A 24,776-nucleotide genomic window follows, 5' to 3' on the forward strand; every position below is an offset into this window, starting at 1 on the left:
TTTTCTCATATTAAGTGGGTCGAGATAGAGTGAGTGAGATAGAGAGATGATGGTAAAGGAATTAAAATGTAATATCAAGTCTTTTTGGGGCTATGTGGCAGCAGCTTGCAAACTATGAATGAATAAGGCAGAGTGTGGCTTTCTCAAAAGCGACCGTTTAATTTTTTCAAAATATAATATTCAAATTTTTTTTGACCGTTACTTTTACTTTTCTTCGTAACGTAAATTTTTATTTTAAAATAAGTTGATTTCGAATTTTTCGACAATCTAATGTCGAAAAATTCGAATTTGAGACGGCCACACTCTGGAATAAGACGCAGTCATAGATTCTACCAAACACCCGACAAAATGCCATCCCATATAAATTCATACCCCGAGCACATCACAAAAGGATTTTCACTCAAATGTGAGAACTAAAAATGAAAGAAAAATTTTCATTACGGAACGAAAAGTGTCGTAAAAGAAGAGAAGAAAATGTCATAAAATATTTCAAGTCTAGCATGAAATTATGAATTCCCATACAACCCTTAAAAAGGAACCTCCATTCATTCACATCCACAAAATTTTCCATTCCGCACATCCAACTTAAATGAGAATGAATATTCAGCTTCTGGTAATTGCTCTTTATAAATTGCTTCTCGAGGTATAGAGCAGATTTTTTAGTTTCACATGCCGAAGATGCTATGCATACTTTTACACCCCTTTGGGAAATTGCTAGCTCATAAGGAAATATGGTTGAATGACGGTGTCAGTTTAGGAATTGTATGAAGGAACATGGTTGACATTAATAGCAACATTTTTGACATTATCAAGAAATTCCAATTTTTTTTAAACTCAGTTCCACATCAGAAATCCAAAACCTGGTAATGAGAACGTGAGAATATTTTAATTGCATGTATGGAAGGGCGTAACATTTGTAGCAAATAACGTGCAATGACGATAATTTGTTATTTGACCATCAATTCCGCAATTTCAGAAATTTTTTCCATTTTCACGCATCTATTTCATTTTGCTGGCATGTGAATTATGAGTAAACTGATGGCATTCATGCATGATTGTTGGTGAGGGGGACACAAAATGGAATGTAATGTGGATTTTGATTTTGTGCATTTGATTTTAGGGGCAAGCTGTGACAAATTTAGTTAATTCTGTCAAAATTGGGTACAGAGGTATGGTCAAAAAGGTAGAAACTGTCGTAAGGGAACCTTCATCTTCCCGAGTAACGCTAATCGAATAGTCTTGAGAAAATGGGCTTGAAAACCTTAATGGCATCACCTAAGTTTGCGTCTGAAGCTGACTCCATCGCTGGAAACCGCTTGTCAATTGTATTACCATCTCTATAGTTTGCGTTGAAGCTACACGAGGTCTATTGCTGGAAAGCATTAGACAATTACCAAAGCCAAGTGAATTACCATTTTTATCGGCAGGGTCAATGAGCTTACAACTGTATTGCGGACTAAAAATTTCAGTTCGTGGTGTTGCTATAGAGCATTGTGATGGGTGGAAGCTCAAGTTTGACTCCGAAGCTGACCAAATGTCAAGTGAATAATTTCCCATGATATTCTCTGTTACTGCTAAATGCATGGCTTGTGATTGAGCTCTGTGTACAGATATGTTCTTAAAATCATAGATTAGATGCTTATCTAAACCCTGAATGAATAGTAGTAGCCCACAATCAGGTTTGGATTGGTAAGGTGTACAACCTTCCATCTCCAAAACCAATATGTACAAAGAAAGCACAGAATGCATGGTGATGGTATAGGTGTCAAAAAAGCTATTTTTAGAGTCACCCAAATTCCAAATGTTCCCAAATACCAAATAAAATGTCGCATCCATGACAAACTTTAACCTACTTTGTCCCATTTACCACCATTGACAATCACAATTAAAAATCATTTCATCACTAATCCCATTCCATCCTTCCAATTTCACATTACAACAATCATCTCCAAAAGTAAATAAAATATCAAAATAACAACCTTTAAATCCCCCAAAGGCAAAATTAATGTTATTTTCCATAACAAAGTATCTATTTCGTCTCTAATTAAATCACTATAGTCACCCGCCGTACTAAGTAGGAAGTTGTGATCACATCCTTGAACTTATTCTATTGTGTACTTAATTTTTCATAGGCAACACACAAAAAAAAAGATAACAACATTTTCATTTCCGCATGAAGACGTAGTGAGAGTGAATTTAGCCATAAAACAAATTAGTCAAATGAGAAGGAAATCATCAGCTTTTGAGTAACCATGTATATATATAGATAAGCACATGAATAAATTACATTATATTAAGTTATTGATTTTTTGCCGAGCTTCTTATGCATATACTGAAGCAGGGATGGAGTTTGGGATTTTTTGAGGGGGTATACCTAACCCCCTTGAAGAATTATAGCAAATTGAAGGGTTTTGTCCAAAAATAGGAGGATGTAGGAGGATCTGGGAGGGGGGTTGATACCCGAGAGGATGCAACTTATTCTTAAATCCACGTAAATGCAAGTCAATGCGGATAAATTCGGGTAAATAAGAGTAAATGCTGGTAAATTTGAGATTTTTAAGTTCCATCCTCTTTTTGATACCCCCCTAACCCCCCTGGGGCAACATATCAAAAGTTTTAGTGATTAGAAATCGGCAGAAGTCATCTAAAGACAGATCCAGCTTTCGAAAAACTCTAAATGGGTCAATAGGCTCTAATGCGCCTTCGCCAAGAAAGTAAGTAAGTAACCCCCCTAAATCCACCCCATCCACACAAGCCTCATTTCATATTCTTTGCATGATGTAATAAAGAGATATTGTGAGTATGATTTCAAAAAAAAAGGAAGAAGAACGCATACTTCTTATTTTTCTTCAAGTTTATTACCAATGCTTTGCCACACATGTCGAAAATGATTTGACATGTCGAGGTGGGTATGTACATGTGTTGGGAAAAGAAATATTTTGTGAGAGCGGAAAGGAAATTGAATTCGAAATAATGATACGTAAATTGATTAGAAAAGGGCGGAAAACTTTTTATCGTAAACTTTTTACCTACTCTTGGAGCTTTATATGGTGAAGAGAAAAATTTTTGTTTTTGATGGAAAAGTTTGGTTATGGTAAGTTGGGGATTTTTGGGAGGATTGTTAGGGCGCATTTTATATTCAAATCTTTAAAGAGGCTGACATTGTTACAGGTCTCTGAATATAGTGTTTGAGAGGGGCTGGACATGCATACAGACACCCACAAGATGTCTACATATACAGGGTAACAGTATCGGACTTTATGGTCCTTAACATCCCAAAATTGCAGAAGGTCTCGAAGGATAGAGCCGGATTTAGACGTATCTGCGTGGAAATGGACCCACGTGCCCCTAGCCTAAGAAGTTAGGAAGTAAGTAAGATGTCCAAGCCTGCAGTTTTCGGCTGAAACTCATAGTTCGATCAAGGCTGCAAGGTCTTCATATCTTGTCTGCAATCCTTCAATTTCTGACGAACCATAAACCTTAATTACCAAATTAATTCCAAAATCCCAAAGCATCTGCCACCAATTTCTCTTCAAAATCCTGCTAACCGCTAAGTGTATTTCCCCATACGCTAAAATCCTCATCTAAAGTTATTCCGTAAATAAAAGCTCTGCCTATATTAGAAGAAATTTCTTCTTTCCGCACAATTTTGTTCCATCCATTCAAGTTCTTTTTTTTGTTCACACATATATTGCTTAATATACATCAACCCCATATGTAATGAAAAACTTTCACTTCCTTCATTGCCGTCAATAATCGATGTAAAAGCAAGTGAGTGAGAACAAAAAAAAAGTTTTTACTTTTTCTTCATCAGTTCCGATCGTAATTTTGCTGTTAGTTTTACCTTTGGGAGGATTTTGGGTGAATTGTTTTGGGACATATTGAGGCACAGGTGAGGCTTTTTTTCAATTTAAAAGTTTTTAACAGGTTTTGTCAAGATTTTTGAGGAGTTTTTTGGTGATTAAATTGTGATTTTTTTTGGGGATTTATGCGTAATTGATGAGAATTTTCGAGTTTGGATTGGAAGATCCTGTCATTTGGTTCTCTTAAGAGCCTGAAGCAGGTGAAAAGCTTATGTATAAACATTTAAGAAGCTCCAGACCACTAACTCGGAAGACAAACGAAGTAGAAATGACCAAATACCCTGAATCAGGCCAGTATGACTCTGGTCTCATGTCAGATTCTGTGAAATCCGGAATTAGGCTAGAACAGAGCTGGAAGTCGACCATGAAGTCAACTAGAATATTGTATGAAGTCATGTCGACTCAAATTGACTTTCCATTCAAAATCTGAGTCGACTTTCAGCTCTGAGCAAGAATCATGTCAATCTAGAGCCAGATTTCAACCATTTATAAGCTGTGTGCTATCTAGGTCCTACCACTCAGTCCGACGCTCTACCTTCTTGACCATTGTCGCTTTTTCGCTGTCTATACTCCTCAAGAATGCTAAAATAAAATGATCCATTTTTCAAAAATTCCAAATCCCAAATCTCCCAAAAATCTATTAAATTAAAACACCATCAATCCAAAATTCTAACCTCAAAATCTACCACAAGGACAAAATCAGAATATAAAGTCACATCAGCCATACATCCGCACATGTGTAGATGTTATTATTTAGTTAAAGTTTATCATCTATGAAAATTTTCTTTTCACTTATTCGAGTCAACAACGTTTACTTACAATTTCCATACATACAGTTCCCTCCTCCCATTCCACATTAACCCAACCATTGCCAATTTTCTCTATTTTCTCTATTTTCGCTTATAAAATTAGTTTCATTTCGTTTGATAGGCAAAATAGCTTGTATTTTGTGATTTGTCGACAGCTCAAAGATTTATCATGAACTTGAATTGTTGATAAATGGGCGTTAAGAAATTGCTGGGGTAACGAGACGGAAAATTGACTCATGAATAGTTCACAACAAACTCGAAACTCGCGTATATTGTGCATAATTTTTTAATTTAGTTCTCAGCATGGCATCTATGGTAGGATAGATAAAGTCATATCTAAGTATATAACAAGAAAAACAATGACATTTTTTGTTATAGAAATAAAAAAGGAAGATAAAGAAGAATAGAGAATAAGAAGGAGGAAAAATGAGATTAAGATTAAGGGAAACGAAGAGATAGAGAACTTACGCCAAGGCACCAATTACAACTTTTTTCATTCGCTTTCTTTTTTGCTGGTTTTTAGCGACTTTTTGGGCTCGTGGATGGGATTTGATTTTTGAGGTTACAGTTTGGGCATTTTGGGTATCTTTAGTGCTTTTTTGGGGAATATAGACTCATTTAAGTGACGTCATATTTAAGAGCTACTTCCTCACTTCGCTGGTCATACAGATCAATTGTGATCCATGAACTCCCTCAGATGCCGCCTAAAACTTGCTATATCGCCGGCTACCTTTTGCATTGATTAAGAGCTAATGCAGTCTTCATCTCAGTAGTCACTTAACTCAAGATTTAGCCAATTAGCAATACATCCTTTAAATTACTAAGGGTCTTCTAAAATTGCAAGCTTGTAGATAAACAGTCGCCTGAGGCATTGGTAAATAGAGTGCTCAAGTATATTTTCCAAATAAGCTATATGAGCCCTCATCACTTCACTGACAAGAAGTGTTGGTCTGTAGCATTAGACCTGGGCATCTAAAATGCAAGAAATACTAAATTTCAAGTGTGGGTTGAATTGGTTGTGTGGCAGAATGGTTTAGAATGATTCGAAACTCAACAAGAGGAATTTTGAACTCAACAAGTAAAAACTCGGCTTACAGGTTTTCTCTGTAAGTTATAGATAGTAATATCATCAAACAAGTGGTTCTGATCCAACCCCAAACTGTAGATTTGTTGGGTGTTCTGGACTGGTGCGCTATGTCACTAATTAAACAATCATCCAGATTTTGTCTAAATGTTAAGCTATTGACCGTTTTGTAGCTTGTAACACTGCTTACATCAGTCATGAACTTGACATATAATCTTCTATTGAGTTCTAAACCATACTTCATACCCTAATGATCGGCAATATTATTGATTGATTCCCTATAAGGCTCCACAATCCCATGAAACAGACTAGTCCGACTATCAGCATCCCTATAAACAACATTTCCTAATCTTCACCTCAACCATTCTTCATTCAACATCAGCAGAGCGATGGGACTCTGCTTTAACCCCAAGCAAATGCGTCACAATCCATCATCATCCCTTCATCTCATCTCTACCAATCTCTTATCATCTCGAGAGCGCATTTTCTCACAAAATTAAACACTTTATGTAGCTGAAATAAATTTCATCTCTATGAACAGTTGGAGAATAGCATCAAATGAAAAGCAAAAAAAAAGGAAGAAGGACGAAAAAGGCAAGATGAGAAAATTGAAAGACGTGAAAAGGAAGAAGAGCAACTGAGACGCAATAGAATAAAAATAAATAAAAAAAGTAAAGAGAAACTTTAAGCGAATTTTCATGTTGATGATGGAAGGAAAGAAGAGAAGTTGCTCCAGATTGATACCTTCCTTAACTTAAATTACATAAAGATAGGAAATGATGAACGGAAATTTTAATTTTCTACAAACGACAACGCTCTTTCATGTTATATGCTCATTCCATGAATGGAACAAACGTCTACGATCAACTCATACCCCACCATCTAGCCCCACACCTCATCCCATCCACAAAAAAATACTTGAATGGGCAATAAATGAATGTCGTAAATGTTATTTAATTGGAATTATAGCGTAAATGACTTTGGCTTCGTACTCATTTTTTCTTTCTTTTTTTCCTTTCAAACACTTTCGAGTGTAGCAATAATGTCACATTATAAGAATGGAACAAATGACACTCATTAGAAATGAGTTGGGTGATAATTAAAATCCATAAATAAGGATAAAATGGAATGTGGAGATGGAGCGGGTAATGTGAAGACTAGAGAAGAATTTTTTGCTCACTCTCAAGGATGTATGCGGACATTAAAGACAATTATTTCGCTCGTTCGCAGCCTTGTTCAGGTGACGGAGGAATTTATGTCTTGTCTTGTGTGGAGGTTTGAGTAGTCGCACCTACTAAGTGGGTGGAAATGCTTTGGAAATTCCTAAATTGAGTATAGATTTGAAGCTAAGGATGCAAGATTTAGCAACAATTTGGAACTAATGAAGCAAAATGTTCGCATCAATGTGGAACTAAAGAAATAAATTTAGCATCGATTTGGAACTAAAGAAGCAAAATTTAGCATCGATTTGGAACTAAAGAAGCAAAATTTAGCATCAATTTGGAACTAAAGAAGTAAAATTTTGTATCAATTTGGAACTAAAGAAGCGAAATTTCAAATTTTGATGCTAAATGTTGGCATCAACCTCTGCATCACCTTCCACGGTCTGAATATCCTCAATTCTTGCCTACAACCTTCATTAACATTTTCTTAAAGCAATTTTTCTTGTCAACAAAATGAAAAATTTTTCACTGTCAGTTTTTTCTATTCGGTTGAAAATTTCTGTTCCGTTACTGAATATTGCCCTATATATGCTCATATATTCCCATCACAACATAAAAAAAGAGTCTTTGCCGTAAAGTAAAAGTAATGTAATCGTTGGGAAAATTCCCATTTTTTCGGAAAAATAATGAAGAGGCAGAAAGGATGTTGCTCGTCTTTATTAAATTGTTTTTCCTTCCACTCCACCTTACTCTATCTCCAAATGCTATTATTTCTTCGTTATATGTGAGCATTGTTTCGAGCTTTTTTGTACACAATAACAAGCTTTATCCCTTTTTTTTTTGTTTTCGAGTGTCATTCCATCTCAAATGTGATTTGAAATGTCTCGAACTTGTTTACCGTTGTTTTACATTCACAAAAGGGTACAATTTTGAGCTTTCTCTCCTTTTTTTTCATTCGGTTTGCTTTCGTTCTTGTCATTTTCATTTCATTTGTGTTTTTTGGGAGATTTTTGGAGAGATGGGTTGAAGTTGTTTGCATATTGTCTAGTGTTTGAATCTTTTTGCATCAAATAAGGTTAAATTGAAGCATAATTTTGTACATTTTAGTCAAATTGACACAAAGTGCACACTTTGTTTTGCAGAATTTCGCTTCAAGTTCAAAATGAAATTTTTGCATCACTAAGTTCAAATTTCGCTAAATTAAAATTATTCAAATTTTCGCATTTTATGCAAACTTTCACATATTCAAAGCACTTTTGCATCATTTTCGCATCACTAAGTTCAAAGCTATGCAGACTTTTGCATCACTAAGTTCAAAGCTTTGCAGACTTTCGCATCACTAAGTTCATATTTATGAACACTTTCGCATCATTGAGTCCATAGTTAAGCAAACTTTCGCATCACTTAAGTCAAAATGATGCAAATTTTCGCAACAATAAGTCCAAAATGATGCAAATTTCAAATGCGTCCACTTTCCATCCCTAACCCCTTAACAAAGGACACACAAAGTCTTCATCTTATTTAATAAACTGTATACGTGCATATTCAGTCATATCCTATCCTTAAAACAGCATGCCATTTCACTTCCAAGTATAGAAAACAAGAAAAAGAAGTGAAATAGATTGAGATGAAAATTTTCCACATTCATGAGCATTCGCATGTATATGTGGAACCATATATAAAGTGTATTTATGAAAGAAATCCCCAAAACACACATTCGATGACAGTTAGATATGGCACAAAAAAAAAGAGAGGAGCTTCGTTACCACATATTTTACATTCTTTGCAGCCTTTTTATGTAATTCCTTAAAAAACATATAATATACATTCAAGATCTTATTCCATACCCGCATATACATATTTCTGAGGAGGGGACGGTCAAAGGGATTGCATTGGATTGTCTTGTTGATCCTCAAATAAACGAGTCTTCGAGGTATATCAAAAAATATAAAAAATGTTGAGAATTTATTGGACATAACTACAATTTTTAAGGATGAGAGAAACCATTTGCAAATTGTATATGAAAAAGTATTTATGCATTTATTTAATGCTCTGAATGTGTATTAGATTTACAAATATGAACTGTATAATTTTCATTTGTGGGTTTTTCAGTGCTTACGGAAAGGTTAAGGGTTGATGTAAAAAAATGATTTTAAATGAGCATGGGATGTGTTTTGAGGCTAGGAAAAATTATTTTTTATTAATATTTAAGAATTTAATTTAGATTATTTTATCAAATTAGAGGAAAATGATTATGGCAATCTAGTACTTCATTTTGGATTTTGTACAATTAGAGTATATCCTTTACATACGTTGCTCAATGAACATTTAGCGGTATAGATTAGCATGCTCACTAGGTCACGTGTGTATTAGATGCTCGTATTTTAGAGTCAAATCAAATTTATATTAATTGCTAAAGCTCGAACTCGAACTCGACTCCAGTATACATAATGTTTGTCATTTTTGAGCTCTGCTTGTTGCTTACACATGATATTATCCACACGTTTTTATAACCTAGGCTCCAAGTCGTAGCATGGTTTCAGTAAGTTAGTAAGTATCTACAAGTGGGCGACCAAGGAACAAATGGAAAGAATTTGTCGATCTAGACAGTATTGTACTTGGAATCGTATATTGGTAAATGTAGTGATGAGGGTGCTGTCTTTGCTTTACTACCTATACTACATTGTCTATGCAACACAATCGGTTGTCAGTGAAAGAAATAGCTTTAGCCGACATTTATGGGACGTCATGAATCACAATTGTTTTGTACGTCCATTGAATTAAATAAGTAAGTAAGGAGTACTATGTAAATGATCAAGTACTTCATATGAAATGTTGTTCTTAATTTGAAATCTAGTCGCTCATATATAATTCTCATAGCAGCATGGGCATGCTCACAAAATTGAAGGAGCTCATTGCCTGTTAGAGAAGCATCAAACTCTCTTTAATTACGTATTTTTGGTTCCCGAACATCATGATGTGAATCTCTACTGATTAGGGGAACAATCAGACTTAATAAAGTGTGAACTATTTTTGTCACATGTTACATATTTTAGCTTTATTTACAATTTACAAATCTAGTCAAGCTAAATCTAGTCAAGCATGCTGAATTCAGTTGATAATTGTGAATTTGTCAAAAATTTCGCACTAAAATTGAAATTTAGCCTCATCTATTGAATATTCCTCAAATTACAAATCTTTAAAATTGACTAAACATAATAACCCACATCCGCATATGTTGATGTCCACAAAAGTTCAATCCCCTTTAATTATCTCTCGCCTTGATTAACCTTTTTCATTCAAAAAAGCTCTGTAATTTTCTCACAAAACCCTCTGATTAATTTATGCCACACACAAAATTTTCATATCCAGCCATGGATAGTGTTTTAATTTATATATCTCGACTAATGTCCCCCAAGTAAAAAAAAAAATTCAATTAACATTTATTACAACATAATCTCGAAACTAATCAAAATTTATCATCCGCTCTCCTTTTTTTTTTGGGGACACAACATCCTCTAGTATTCCACTCCCACAAGAACCTAATGAATATTTTATTATTTCCATGTAGCCAAACAAAAGCAGCACAAAAATTTTTTATTTCCGATTTTTATGTTAAAGTTTTGGTATGTAATTTTTGCAAAATTGATGTCACTTACCTTCCTCCGACTAATAAACTATCATCAACTTTTAATATCAGTCGGAAATGATCAATTGTCGAGTCATTTCCTTGAAATTTGAGAACCTTGTCAGCTTCTGTAAAGAAAATGAACATTAAATGATTAAATAAATAAAAATAATTCCTAAATGGAACTAATAGTGGCTTATAAGGACCAATGACGGAGTATGTATGAAGATATATTTATATACATCATCAGGCATTATATCTCAGGCAGAAAGGGCGAGCTTACAAAAATAATTGCATAAATTAATTATTTAAATGGCCAACGATTACTTCGGTCGGACAGATTTTCATGTCGATTCGTGTTGACGACGAATGGCTGGGACGATGTCAGTTGAGGGTCAAAGCATTTATATTGGTAGTAAAAGACAGAGAGAATCAGTGGAATAAGAAATAAATAATTATTGGATTCTGTAGCCAATTTATTTTTATAGATTTTTATGGTGCCTCAGCTTTAGCTTCGTTCTATATTTGTCTTAATGCGAATTGTACTTGAGGAGAAAATATTTCGTTTTTTTTTGAGAGAGTTTAGCTAAGTAAGGGATTAAATGGAGGATTTAGATGGTGACGCATTTGGAAGGATGATTTATTATAAGATTTTTGGGGTTTGTAGGCAGAGTTTGGAGGTCTGCATGAGGTACGGAATCCATTGAATACGCCCTTTTGAACTTTTGGAGCCTAAACTCCCTAAAACACAAGGAAATAGCAGAAGTAGCCGTTCTATTCAGGAACAGAAATCTGTTTAACCGCTTTATTAACGCCCTTTGATTCACAGTGGATCAATAGGATCTAATCATCGTTTAGTGTTTTAATGTACAGATGAACAGATGCATAAAAGAACTAACGCATAGATTTGTTGATGCACAGTTAGACTAAAGCATGACTAAACTGACACAAAGCTTGACTTTCGGAAGGCAAATGAAGTACAAAACTGGGAGAAATAAAAGCGAAACTGTCGTTAGACCAAAACTTACGGAATCTAGCATAAGATCAGGGTCATGTAGGCTTGATGCTATACTTAAACTGGTCAAATCACAGAGTCAAGCTAACGTGATGCCGGAGTTAAGTTGGTCTGAAGCTGAATTATTCGAAATTTCTATGCCGAGTGCTTTCCGGGACTGGTATCTGACACAGCTAAACTTAGACAAACTTGACATCCTAGCAGGCAAAGAACATGCTCTCAAGCGCCGAGTAAGCTGAGAGCAATGCTCACAACCATGCTTAACTAATATATTTACGGTAAGCATGCTCATCTTGAGACTATTTTGTTGACTCTTATAGACACTCAGCTGAATAGATCCTAAAGTAAATTGAAATGGAAACTGAAAAGACGCCCAACTAGAATACCGAACAATTGGATTGAAAGGATAAATAACAAATATCATGTAATTAAAACAAGATCCACTTATAATCTACCATATTATCATAATAATCCAGATTAACAGACTTCTGAAAATCATTAACCAAACCACTTAATGACGTCTACCTACACACACCTACAGACAGACAACCCACGAACTATCGACAACCATTTCAATCCACAACAAATCTTCAAAGTGTCCGCTTCCGTAAACGTAAAAAAAAAGTCGTGTCTACAAAAGGTCATGAAAGGAAAACGTATCGATTATGGAGGGGATGAGAACTGAATTCGATTATTTCTGCGAAATATGCGGAAAAAGCAATGAAAAGAAAAAAATAATAATCAGCAAATAATTTTTTTTTTGTGTTCCTGATGACTCCGGAAGCAGACATTTCGCAACGTGAATATTAATTTGAACAGTTTTGTGCTTGCTCCTGTTCCACCTTACTCATTCAAACGAATATTGTGTACGAAAAAAACGATGAAAAAAGCGGAAAATTATTTTTATGACGATTATTATGAATTAATGCTATTTCAGCACAAAAAACAGCACCAGAGAGCCTATCAAAAACATAACAATTGCCGTCTCAATCAGAAAAAAAAGGCTCAAGTGCTCCCGTCCACAAAAAAACAGATTTTCCATCATCATTATTGTTGTTAAAATAGAACAGCACACAAAAATACAATTCAGGGAATAATCAGGAATGGAGGGGAGATGAAATAAATCGCAATAATTTTACCTTTGACGTGGAACAAAATGTGACATGTCAGGCATAAGAGTAAGATGAAAATTATGTGCGCCATATTGAATAACAGGGGATAATAAAACTTTTTTTCTGCCGTAGGAGGTAAAAGGAAGTTAGAAGATGATGGAAATTGGATTATTGGAGGTTATGAGACGCAGGTATGATGGGATTTGTGTTGATTTAATTTATGTTGGCGTTTTTAAGAATTTTTAAATTTAAATATGAGGGAAATTGTATTTCTTAGGCTTGCTAGTCTACTAGTTCTAGTCTGACTCTGAATTGGCACCGATTGCCACATGACTTTGAAGTTAAAGCGTTGACCGAATGACAAATGGCACTTTGAGTCGTACCAATCAAGTTTTTGTGGTTAGAATAGAGAAAAGATACATAAATCCGACTAGACTATCCTTAAGATCAAACTCGGAACGTTAGGATCGATTGTCCGGTTCTATGCCTCTGTTGTTGATTACACTCGGCACTAAAAGGCCAAATATGTGATAAAGAGCAGCAATTTGCTGAGTGACATCGAGCATGCCTTTTTATGGTCCTGTACACTGACCTAATGTCTGATTTGCCTCTTGTGTTATCTTGGCTCACTTCTAGACACACTAGTTCATATTTTCAATCTATTAGTCCAGTAGATGCAAAATCAAGCAAATCTCGTCAGGAAATACTTAAAGTATAACACTTAGTGATGGGCAACCTTTTGCTTTTCACGGTAAAATTTAGTAGCAAGCCTCGACCAAAACAGCATACGGATCATGGCATTTCCAAAAAAAATTGACGGCACAAAGGTTCCCCACCACTGTATAGGATACTTAGATGTCTTGCAAGAGCATGCCTTTGTGGTACAACCATGCCACTACGATTCAACAAGCACCTAACATTCTCTTTGTATGTTAGGACTTATTGTCTAAATGCAAGCTTTTTGCACCAATAATCCAATTCCAACCAAAACCAGCTCATAAAATCCAATTCTATTCAAACTCCCTAACAATCTCTATCTACACAATCATGATCATCATGCTGCTATCATTCCCACATCTCATCTCAAATAACACAAATTCAGCTAAATTAAAGCTTGCCTCATAAAATTCATAATTCAACATCTCATCAAATTATACACAGCACAATTGTTCAAAAAAAATAAAATAATCTAGAATTTTGCTGGATAAATACATTGTTTGTGAGATGAATATGATATTGTAGCATAAAAATTGGAACTGAAACAGCATTTTAATGAATGTTGTACGTAATCATAATTAAATATATTTTCATGACTTTAATTTCATTATACTTATGTTGGTTTTATCAATTTTTTTTATATATATATCTACACTCTCGACATTCAGATAAAGTTTTCTCATTTTTCGGAGTAAAACAATGTTTATCTCGTGAAAATTTGAGTTTAAAGAGCTTGAGGGGATGGAGGTGGAGAGGAGGGGCTGCTGTCGAAATTGTTACACGTTGAATTCCTAGGGATGGTAATATTCAAATTTGTATTAATGAAATTGACAAGAAATTGCTGAATAGTAGTAATCTGCAGGGAGGATCTTGTGATGTGTACAACATAGCACCGAATGGGGCTCGAACCAACGAGCTCTTAATTACATGACAAGTACTTCTATCTACTGAGCTACCAGGGATTGTTGAGGAGCGCAGCACAATGCTCACTTAAACATTTATTCTATAAACAGTGCTCATTGCACAGCTCTAATCGTTGTGTTGGACCAATACACAAGGTCCAGATTCTTGACTTCAGTTTTGATCTCAGGATTGAATCCAGAAGCCTATAGTAAAGACTATCTTGCATCAACTTTCCCAGCGTACATTTTGAAGTAGGGATTTCAATCCCGGTACAAAATGTCAATAAAAGAATTACGGGATTCAAAAAACGGAATTGAAATCCCTATTCTGAAGCAGTTTGTGGAAAGAATCAACCTTTAAGAAGCTTTTTACCTCAGACATAGAAAAAAATGTCAGAATGAGTCACCAAGACAAGCATCATAAGCCAAATTTTTAGTAAAACAAGCTAAATCCGACTAAATTCTCTCTAGGATCGAACCAAGATCATTAGAGTCATTTTCAGCTAATTGTACAACTGGCTCAAATTAGTTGGCATAAAATGACTTTTCAGAAATGACATTAAAACCTTGATATGGTACAAATCCTTAATAGCATGCTGTCGAGAGCTTGCTCACTTCAAGTAGCCTAGATGAACATGCTTGTGAGTGCTGTTCTTAGCTTCTTACTCTGTAATTGAAAGCACGTTCTTTGTCTGCTAGGGAATCCCTTGCTATAACACGATAACCCTACCTCATTTCCATAATTCCCAACCCCATCATCCTTCAACCCATCCCCAAATAACATCAAAAAATCCACATACATACATATATTGAGTAAAGCAAAGTAGGCTAATTTAATTTACTGACTGCTTTTTCAGAGTACACAAAAAGTAAACTTTTTTTATTCAAAAGAAATAATTACGAGTCATAATCCTTATCAAAATTATACCTTCAAGATATAATCCCTGAGTCATTATGAAATGAAAATGGAAATGCTCCACATACATGGATGGAATTCAATTTTTTTTAGGCTTAGGCAATTTGTGAACTCAATGCACACACAACAGAACTTCTCTTTAAGTCAAATAAGTAAATGTTTTGTATGTACAGTATTTCTTATTACCATTTAGGGTGAGAATGTAATGGAAAATTATGTTTACATAGAAAATATATATAAAATATATTTCATATCCAACACTTCCCCTCAATAAGCCAATATTGGAAAAAAAAATTGGCATTGAGAAATGAAAATAAATATATCACATATTATGTAGGGCGCATTTGATGTCTGTAAGAGGAGTGAGGGGGGAAGCATGCAATGCATTCAATCGAAAATATATTCGACATCAAATGTATCAATGATGAATGAATTGAATTATTTGAACTTATCTCAATAATAAAAGCTAAGAATATGTATGCTGTGTTGTGGTGTCGTGTCTGTATATATTCTCATATATGGCGGTTCTTTATGTGTTTGTGTATATTTGCCTTTCTCGCTTTTTTTTTTTCTCGTAATTTGTCATAGCACAAATCACTTAACTTTAATAGAATAAATCAAGCGACACTTTTCTCGACTCCTTTTATTCATTTCAAAATCAATAAAATGGGAAAGTCTGCATGATGAAAAATTGCGGAAATGGAGGGTGAAAGTTTATTTTGTGGATTTTTTTGGGGGTTATGTAAATGAATTTTGATGTTTAAATGTAGTTAATAGGGACTTTTTGGGGAGTAATTGGGATGAAATAATGAAATTTGATTGAAATTGATGTTTTGTGGATGTTGCATGAATTTTGTATAATTTTAAAGTCACTTCCTCCTGGGAATCGAGCCCACAACTAGAAGATTTTGATGTGATGCCTTGTCACTTATCCATTGATGTAATTTTACCATAATTGATCATTTTTGCTCTTTATTGTTAATTATAGACAACATTTTAGAACAATTAAGTCCAAAAGATATATGAACTTGACCTTAGGTCGCTAGGTCCAATTAAATCCGACTCCACAGTCTACATGAAGGCCACACAGGCCAAGGAACACTATTTTTGATTTTAAACACCCTGTACCATTCAGAAAGGTTGAAATTTAATATTTAATGGCTTTAAAGGACGCTAGAGTTCTCAATATCCCAAATTGGCAGAAGTTATCGAAAGATAGAGCGTCTACAGACGTTCTTTAAACGCGACAATGGGCCCCCGTGCGCCCCAGCCAAGGAAGTAAGTAATGGCTTTAAATCATCAACTTGAGCAGCATGCTTCAGAAAATTTCATTTTCAGTCATTAAAAGAGGCCATGGATCACAATTGATTCTTACTGGCCGTGAATTAAGTAAATAACTCAACAAAAAAGCCTGAAACAACCGCCAAAAGGCTTTTTGGAGCACCTTAACATCATTGTGACATTTTACAGTCATCAACGCTACCTAACAACAATCTAGCGACTTTATATTGCCGCTAGAGTAACTTCCAATCTAAATGACAGCAACATTGTATTAAAATCAGACAACTTGCAACTAATTTAGCATTATATCCATCCATATCCATTAAAATAAACAGCCATTCACAACACTGAACTTTAATGCCTTAAAACTATAACTTCCAGTCCCTTAAATTCACCCAACTATATCTGCTGACTTTTTTTCCTCAATCATTTACGGATTTTCCAACTCATGAATCACCATCGCATCGTCATCCCCGTCACGTCACTAATGTTTGCGTATTTTCATTAAATTATTCTAGCGAGTTAATTCTGTAACTGTATATTTTACTTTTTGTGCTGCAAAAACATGAAAAAAGAATTTTTTACTTAAACTTTCATAATAAGTCATTTATTTTCTTTTTATGAAGCTCATATATAGTTGGCATTAAGGGTATGGGAAGTGAAAATGTAACACGAGATTCTTATATTGTTCAGTTTTTATTGCTATGAAGAGCATTACTTAAAATATTCATACATCAACACCAAATGGTGAGGTGGAAAAAAAACGTAAAAAATACATTCATTTTCATTAGAAGCTCCAATTTTAAGCCCCTACTTTTATTTCCATTTCGAGTGCTACAGAAGTAACAAAAAATAAATAAAATAATGTTTTATGTATGTGAATTATTGTGAGTTAAACAAAATATAACAGCGATGAGGAACAGAGTGAGAGACATTAATAAATTAGTGAAGAAGAGTGGAGCCACCCCAAATGTTGAAGCTTTTTTTTTGCCATTTTTTGTGTGTGTCAGACCCCATTAAAAAATATTCTGTGGAATATCAAGTTGTGAATTTGTGTATTTTTTAAAAAATTATTTATTATTTTATGGGGGGGATGGAAGTTAAGGGGATTAAATTATTTGGATGTTTGTGACATGGATTTGGATTTTTAGGTTAAAAATGTTAAAGCTTTCAATTTAAAAATCGGTCAGAAATGTGATTCCAAGTATGACGTCTTCGGTATGACGCAGAATTTGTGACGACACCATTCCACTTCTTAGTGACGATACCGTGTCACCATTTAGTAACAACACCATGTCAACACTTGGGAATGACATCATGTCACCATTTAGAGACGACACCATGTCACCATTTAGTGACGATACCATCTCATAGTCATGCCAGTCTGACATTGAATTTTAGTTCAATTACTTATCATATCCTATTCGGCTAAATTCTTCAAATCCAATCCCATATCCAACCATGATTACTTCACCTTCATCCCTTCCCCAACTCCAACTTCATCCTTTTTTAAACTTCACAAAAAAGCCTCATTTCAATAGACACATAAAGAGGACAACCAGGTAAAAAAATAGAAAAAATTATAGAAAGTGATGGGTAAGGGATAACAACCATTGACTTTTATGAAAATAGAAAGAAAAAAATAACCACATTGCATGTTTGTGGATGATAAAAAGAAAAACTGTGACAACATAAAAGCACTTTAGCTTTTCAAAGCTTTTCTCTGACATTAAATTTTAGTTTTTTTTTTATGAAAGGTGAAGCGAAAAATTTTGTTTCCTTAAATGTTTCTTATTTGGGTAAGCTTTGTGGTGGGATTTTTGAGGGTTTGGAGTCTCGATTTATCCGAGCAACGTATTCGTTTGGGTGCCGGTGTGTAGCTGTACTAATAGTAAGTCACTATATAGCCCTGAAGGCACCAAAACGGTAGATTTCGATCCATTTTGGTGAAAAATAAGGATTGTTGCATTGTGAAGCTTGAGACGTTTAGATTTCAGAATAAAACCTGAGGAGTGGAGTCTCAGGATTGAAACCTGAGAAAAGGTCATCTGCGGAAGTTTGGAACCTGCTTGGGAGGCCAACGGCGGATGATTAAAACCTATTAAAGGAGCAATCAACTTAAGTCGACAACATACAGAAGAGGTCATCGACGGAAGGCGACATGCTACGGATGGTGCACTGGTATGCGCCAAACCCAACCTTTTTCCAACTCTGCTTCAAATTTTCAATCTTCAAAAATTACTTTTTGACTTTTAAACAACAAAATGCCTCAAAATAACCCAACATTACTCCCATATTGTCCACTCCTCACTTGAGTCAACATCATGCAACCACAAAATCCATATATTTATTAATACAGTAAAAAAAGTACAATCCTCAACAACCTGAGTGTCTGTCTGAGTCGATAAAAAAGCGCAAAAAGTCTACAGAAATGCCTATTTATGGTTATTGTGTTGCTTTTTTGCGTCGTCTGCAAACATTCGCGGATTTTTATTGTGCAAATCCTCCTGTACGAATATCAACAAACACTGAACCGTTCTCAATGCGGTTGACTTTTTAGCCTCATCATATTTTTATATGATGTCCATTCAGTCACACACGCACATCCCTTACTCCTTATTATTAAAAAAATTTAATTTTTATTGCTATGAATAACATTATGAATTTCGCATGTATGAGCACTGCGGTAACTTTTTGTGAAATTTATGCGAAATATTTTTAACCCCTCTTTGATGTGCTTTTAATTAAACTGTCCTGATTTTTATTCTGTTCCGTTCCTCATCTCCCCCCTGTTTCTCAAGCTGAGCCGTTCTTTAGGTCAGATTTTTATATTTTTTTTTCGTGAATTAATTTAATGGATTTCCTGTACTGGGGGGAAATAAAAAGATGAAAATTTGTTTTTATAGGAAAGAAAATTTATTTTTTTTTTTGGGGGGGAACTGGAATGGATTTTTGAAAAAGGCACATTTTTTTGAAAATTTAATGAAAATTTTCATTAAAATTTTAAGCTAAATGTGTGGAAATTAAATTTTGTTTTGACAATTTTCCATGAATTATGACATAAAATAACTGTAAAGGGTTATGATAATGGATAAGGTGAAGCAGTTGATGCTACAAAAATGATAAAATTAATAAATATTTTCGTTAATTACTCTGAATTTTTATTTTTATGATTTTAGTGTGTTTTTCCGTTTCTTTTGGCACGTATTTGCGATAGAGGGTGTCAATAAAATTGGGAGAATTTGGCTCATACTTTGGGTTTTAATGGCTCGATGGTAGTAAATCATAAATTTTTTTGAAATTAGTAATTTAAACTGTTTGTTTCGGGGGTATATTGTGACTGAAATGCTCTAAATTTAGTCGTAATCTTGACAATTTGATCGCTGTAGAGGCATTATATTCAAGGTACTAAAATTAGCTATTCTAGCTTATAATAATGCAGAGCTTGAAGCTGACTCGCATTTTACAAAGCGTCAAGTTGATTCGAGTTGATTTTTCCATGCAAAATCCTCAATTTGATCTCAATTTCTGCTAATAAACACCCTTATTAGCACATAATCAGTCAGATAATTCTTAAAAATATTTGAAAACGATCTACAACTTGGGTACAACTTAGAAAAAATCTACTAAATTCGAGTCTACTTTCAATAATTCTGATATGAAGCAATTTGATAGCAAAAATGAGACTTTCTGAAGAATGTAGTTGACTACCCTTCACCTTTCCGGAACTGGCCCCAGAGTGTAAATAACTAAAAATTGTATCAATTACAATTTACAGTTTCAATTTTTAGTTATTTAGAATCTCAGGGACCAGTTCCGGAAAGGGGAAGGGTGGTCAACTACATTCTTAACGCTCTTTATTTGTTTCGTTTTACCGTTAAAACTCCAACTTACCCTAACAGACCAAGAACATGCTTTCATAGTTCAGTACCATCACTACGATACCTAAAACCATTTTTTTTTTGTCTATTAAAGTTAATAAAAACCTTCCAAATTGTACAAAAATGTTCTTCATGCTCTTCAAAAGTCAAAACTCAAACAAATCTTATCTCAGATTTTTTGCACACATAATTGCATCTTGGCACTTTTTCTACAAAAAATTCTCAAAAGATTTATGATATTGCCAAAGCAGTTAACTAAATTTATTGCTTTCTATTTTGAATCTCTGTTCATTTGGAATCTCCTTGAACTTTTTTTCTTCATCGACCCAAAGCAGCCCTGAACTTTAGCTCAATTGCATTGCAGTAAAATTAAAATTCAACATTGAATTTTAAAAATCGGAAGTAAGACATAAACTTCACACTGTTGACCCTCCCTCATCCAGCGGTAATTATTTCGCTGTTTTTTAAAATATTTTTATATTTCCCGTTACTTTTTTGAACCTAATAAATCACAATTTTAATTATGGTCATAAAAATTTAATTTTCTTTAAGACATAATAGTCCCGCTTTTCCCAACAGTTTTTTTTGTGTGTTTTTTCTGTGCTGATGTTTAAGGAAAAATAAAGAACTTCTGTGATTAGCTGAGGGGATGATTCATGTTTGATGTTTAACCGGAAGGAATAAAACATATAAATGACCAGCGTAAATCTGACCCCATGCAAAATTTGATGAATTCTGACTTCAGACTAAAGTCAAGTCAGATTGACGCCAGATTTTCGGTCATTTCTACACCGTGTGTTTTTTAGTTAGCATGTAGATAGTTAGAAGGGAATAAGGGATTGAAGAAGTCAAAGGATGACTACGTAGTTGCCCAAATCGGTCTGAGCCCGGTTTTTGGTCAATTCTACGCCGTGTGCTTTCCAGGTAAGTGAGTAGATAGGCAATGGGATTGAAGAAGGCGAAGCAGAGCAAATGACAAGTGTGGCCACATTCATATGATATCACTTGATTCCGTTACATACACTGCTAGTGATTGAGATATGTGCCGGAATAAGTATGTCATAAAATATAGTAAAAGAGGAACCAAAATACCTCGTCTGAAGGGTGGGTGCCCTACAATCAGACTAAGGATGGTAAGGCTTGCAACCGACCATTTCCGAAATCAACTTGAACGAAAAAAGCAACATAAGGTAACAAGCATATAAGAAAGAGTGATTGGTTGCTTTAGTAAGGGTTCAATGAAGACTTGAAGTAATTTTTTGAGTCCTTTTATCTAGTTCAACTAAAGCAACGTCTGATTGAGCATTTTCGCTGAGTTTTTGCATTGAGAAGCTACAAAGCTGCACTTTAACGACGATTGATGGACATCACTTACCAGCAACTCCCCTTTAGCAAAACAAAATTTATTTCCCAGTAAAAAACAAAAGCGCATTCAAAAAAACTTTTTCAATAATTTTTATTTATTCGCTCCTCTCCGCTCGTTTGACCCTTTTTTTTGTTCATGATTGCTTATAACTTTTTATATATTTTTGTGAAATTAAAAACAACAGAAAAAGTTCTCATTACTACTCGAAATTATGCTTCAACATGTAGATATATCCCATTATTTTATTTTAATTTATCATTTTTTATGACTCAAAAATTGGTTCAATTTATGAGATGGAATAACGATCCGAAGATGAGTAAGTGAGGCGCACGCTGCTTTTTAAACATACCAAAATATAAGAAGAAGGGACGGCATGAAAAAAGGTCTACTGAAAATTGAATGAAAGCTGAAGAATTTTCATCCCCACAACTTTTCCAAAAAATATCGATCCACATTAACATTTCAGTTTCACATTTCCTTCTAATGGTGCGTTCTTTATGGTTTTATACCATTCAATTCCTCTTTATTTCTCTCTCGGTGGCAGCCCCTCATATTCCATATCAAATAGAATATTCCAATTTCAAGTTCTCCTTTATGCTTCTTTATGTTTTGCACGAAATTTTATTTTTCTCGTTCGTCTTCTTTTTGGCGCAATTTCAGTCAAAGGTGGAAGTTCTTTTTTGTGTAGAAAAATGGAGGTTTTATGGCAGCATTTTGTCTTGGAATGGCTAGAAGATTCTCAAATAAAACAAGTTGATCGAAAATTCGGTTTCAAGACGACGTGACCCTGACTTGGGGCTCGATTCGGTTTAAATCAATGTCAAAGTAAAGCCAGTCTGTTGTCTCTATTGGGATTAATTGACTTGTGCTGCTCTGGATTGATTTTAAAGGACTAGATGACTTTTGTTTGACAACATTGTCTATGTACATTTAATCAGAGCACACCTTAAAAAATACCTAAAAGTTCGGATTCTATACAATAATCTGGATTTTCTAACTTTTATTGCAGAAGCATACTTGAAAGGCACAAGCGGTTAAAATGTCGGTGTTTAAAGGTCAGTCAACTCTAACAAGAATCTAACGAAGTCTTGCATTTTACCAAATCCGACTCGAAGTCAGAATCACTCCTGTCCTGGGTTACATAATTTAATTTTCAAACCTTGTCTTTCAGAATCTAAGGTAGGATCTAATTAAAAATTGATGGTTTGGTTTTATGAGCCAATGGGTTTACCGAAATTTTGCTCGATAAATTGTCATAAGCCATATAATTTAGCATTTAAAACGCAGCTATGGATCTATGTTAAGGTCAAGAAAGCTAACGTTTACTCTATTTATCACTAGAATCATTCCCTATCCATATTTTCTTGTTTATATAGACAGCTAATATGGTTTTTTGAAACTAATTGGTAATGATCAGCAATAAAACTAGCTCCTGGTTCCATCCGAGGTAGGCCATTAATCAGAGTCAATTTTTAAAGCCAGCAAAGTAAGTAAATCTTGAATTTACATCAATTAACAGTTAGTATATGCGTCACATCCACGTGTAAACAATCATTTCATCTAACATCAATTGAGGCAAAAGAAAATCAGCATAAAAAAATTATTCTTTTTCACTTGTGTACTCTTGAAAAACACAAGCAAAAAGGGAAGAAAAACAAGTATAAAAGTCGTCATCGTCCTTGCTGGAAAAATTGTGAATCGAAATAAAAAATTCACAGATATGAATGTGAAAAGAAGAATAAGTAGGAAGGAGGAAGGAGCACAACAACAACAAAAAAAATTAATAGCTCCCATGAAACTTTAAGCACGCGACTGTTACGTAGGTCGAAGACCGATTGTGACGGGGTATTATGTTCTTTACCCAAAAAGGATATATTTTGTAACTAATTTGAAAGTAATTTGACATGAAATAAGCGAATTAGAAGCTTAATTGGTGTACTTTTGAATTATTTTTTGTGTGCCTCAATATCCATAATAAAATTAGTTAAGCATTTTCCCATCAAAAAATTGTGCGAGAAAATATTTTGTTTTCCTAAAGAAAAAGCAATTAAATTTACAAATTTTTTCGTATCCATAAAGAAGACAAAACGCCCTTCCGATGCCACCCACACACTTCAGCCTTAAACAAACAATCCGAAAATTTTCTAGAAAATGAAATGAAAAACAATTTTCTTTTGTGTGGAAAATGGAGGAAAAATTTTGCATGAAAATACAATAAATAAGCAAATGGACCGCAATAATCATTCAGAATTTTTTTGTATATGCCGGGGTGAGTCTTAAAAGGCAAAATCCCAAGTAAGTAATTTTGGTGAGAACAGCAGAGATTAGTTGGATGATGGAAAACTTCTAAGCTCATTTTATTCTGTTCAGTGAATTTATTATTGTCTAGATTTTGGTTGTTTGGAGGCTTTATGGGTGGGGTTTAGATGGAATTGGAGGGACTTGTGAGTTGGATAATTTGGTTAGAAGCTTAGATTGTCAATGATAGTCCTTAATCATGTCTAATGTATCCTGTAAGTCCTCTAGAAATTGAGGAATATACTTGAGCTTCTAATTTGAGGAGCACATAGCAACAAAGGTCATTTTGGGTGTCAAATGGGTTGAAAGCAGCCATTTTGGGATCTTAGGGGGTCTTAACGTCTTGTTGACGTTTAAACAGCAACGGATCAGTAATCTGGAGACTAAGTTGTGTAGATTGGGATTCTAAAGCAATTCTAAGCTGTGCGTAGCTAAAGCTGTGCATTCCTCAAGCTGTGTGCAGCTTAAACTAAGCATTTGACAGGCTGTATGTAGCTAAAGCTAAGCATAATTGAAGCTGAGCGTTCCTTAAGCTGTGTTTTACTAAAACTGGAAGTTTGTCAAGCTAGAGCTGTTGTTGTGTAGCTAGAGCTGAGCATAACTAGAACTAAGCGTACCTCAAGCTGTAAATAGCTAAAATTAAGCGTTTTTCAGGTTATGAGTAGCTAAAGCTAAGGCTGAGTACTGCTTAAGCTGTACATATCCAAAATATGCTTCTTAACTCTCCACAAACCCTCCAAA

The 24,776-nt window shown here is 34.5% G+C and overlaps 1 protein-coding gene across 1 annotated transcript in view; it reads right to left on the reverse strand.

Moving 5' to 3' along the window:
• Window positions 1-24,776, reverse strand: part of Sema1a (semaphorin 1a) — a 217,783-nt gene that overhangs the window by 77,439 nt on the left and 115,568 nt on the right. The window contains exon 3 of the mRNA XM_070648243.1: window positions 10,579-10,675. Coding sequence (XP_070504344.1) covers window positions 10,579-10,675 — 97 coding nt within the window. The remainder of the gene's footprint in view (window positions 1-10,578; window positions 10,676-24,776) is intronic.

Source organism: Chironomus tepperi, unplaced genomic scaffold (assembly GCF_022539635.2).
Source record: "Chironomus tepperi strain 1889 unplaced genomic scaffold, CSIRO-AGI_Ctep_v1 contig_394, whole genome shotgun sequence".
NCBI classification, from domain to species: Eukaryota; Metazoa; Arthropoda; class Insecta; order Diptera; family Chironomidae; genus Chironomus; species Chironomus tepperi.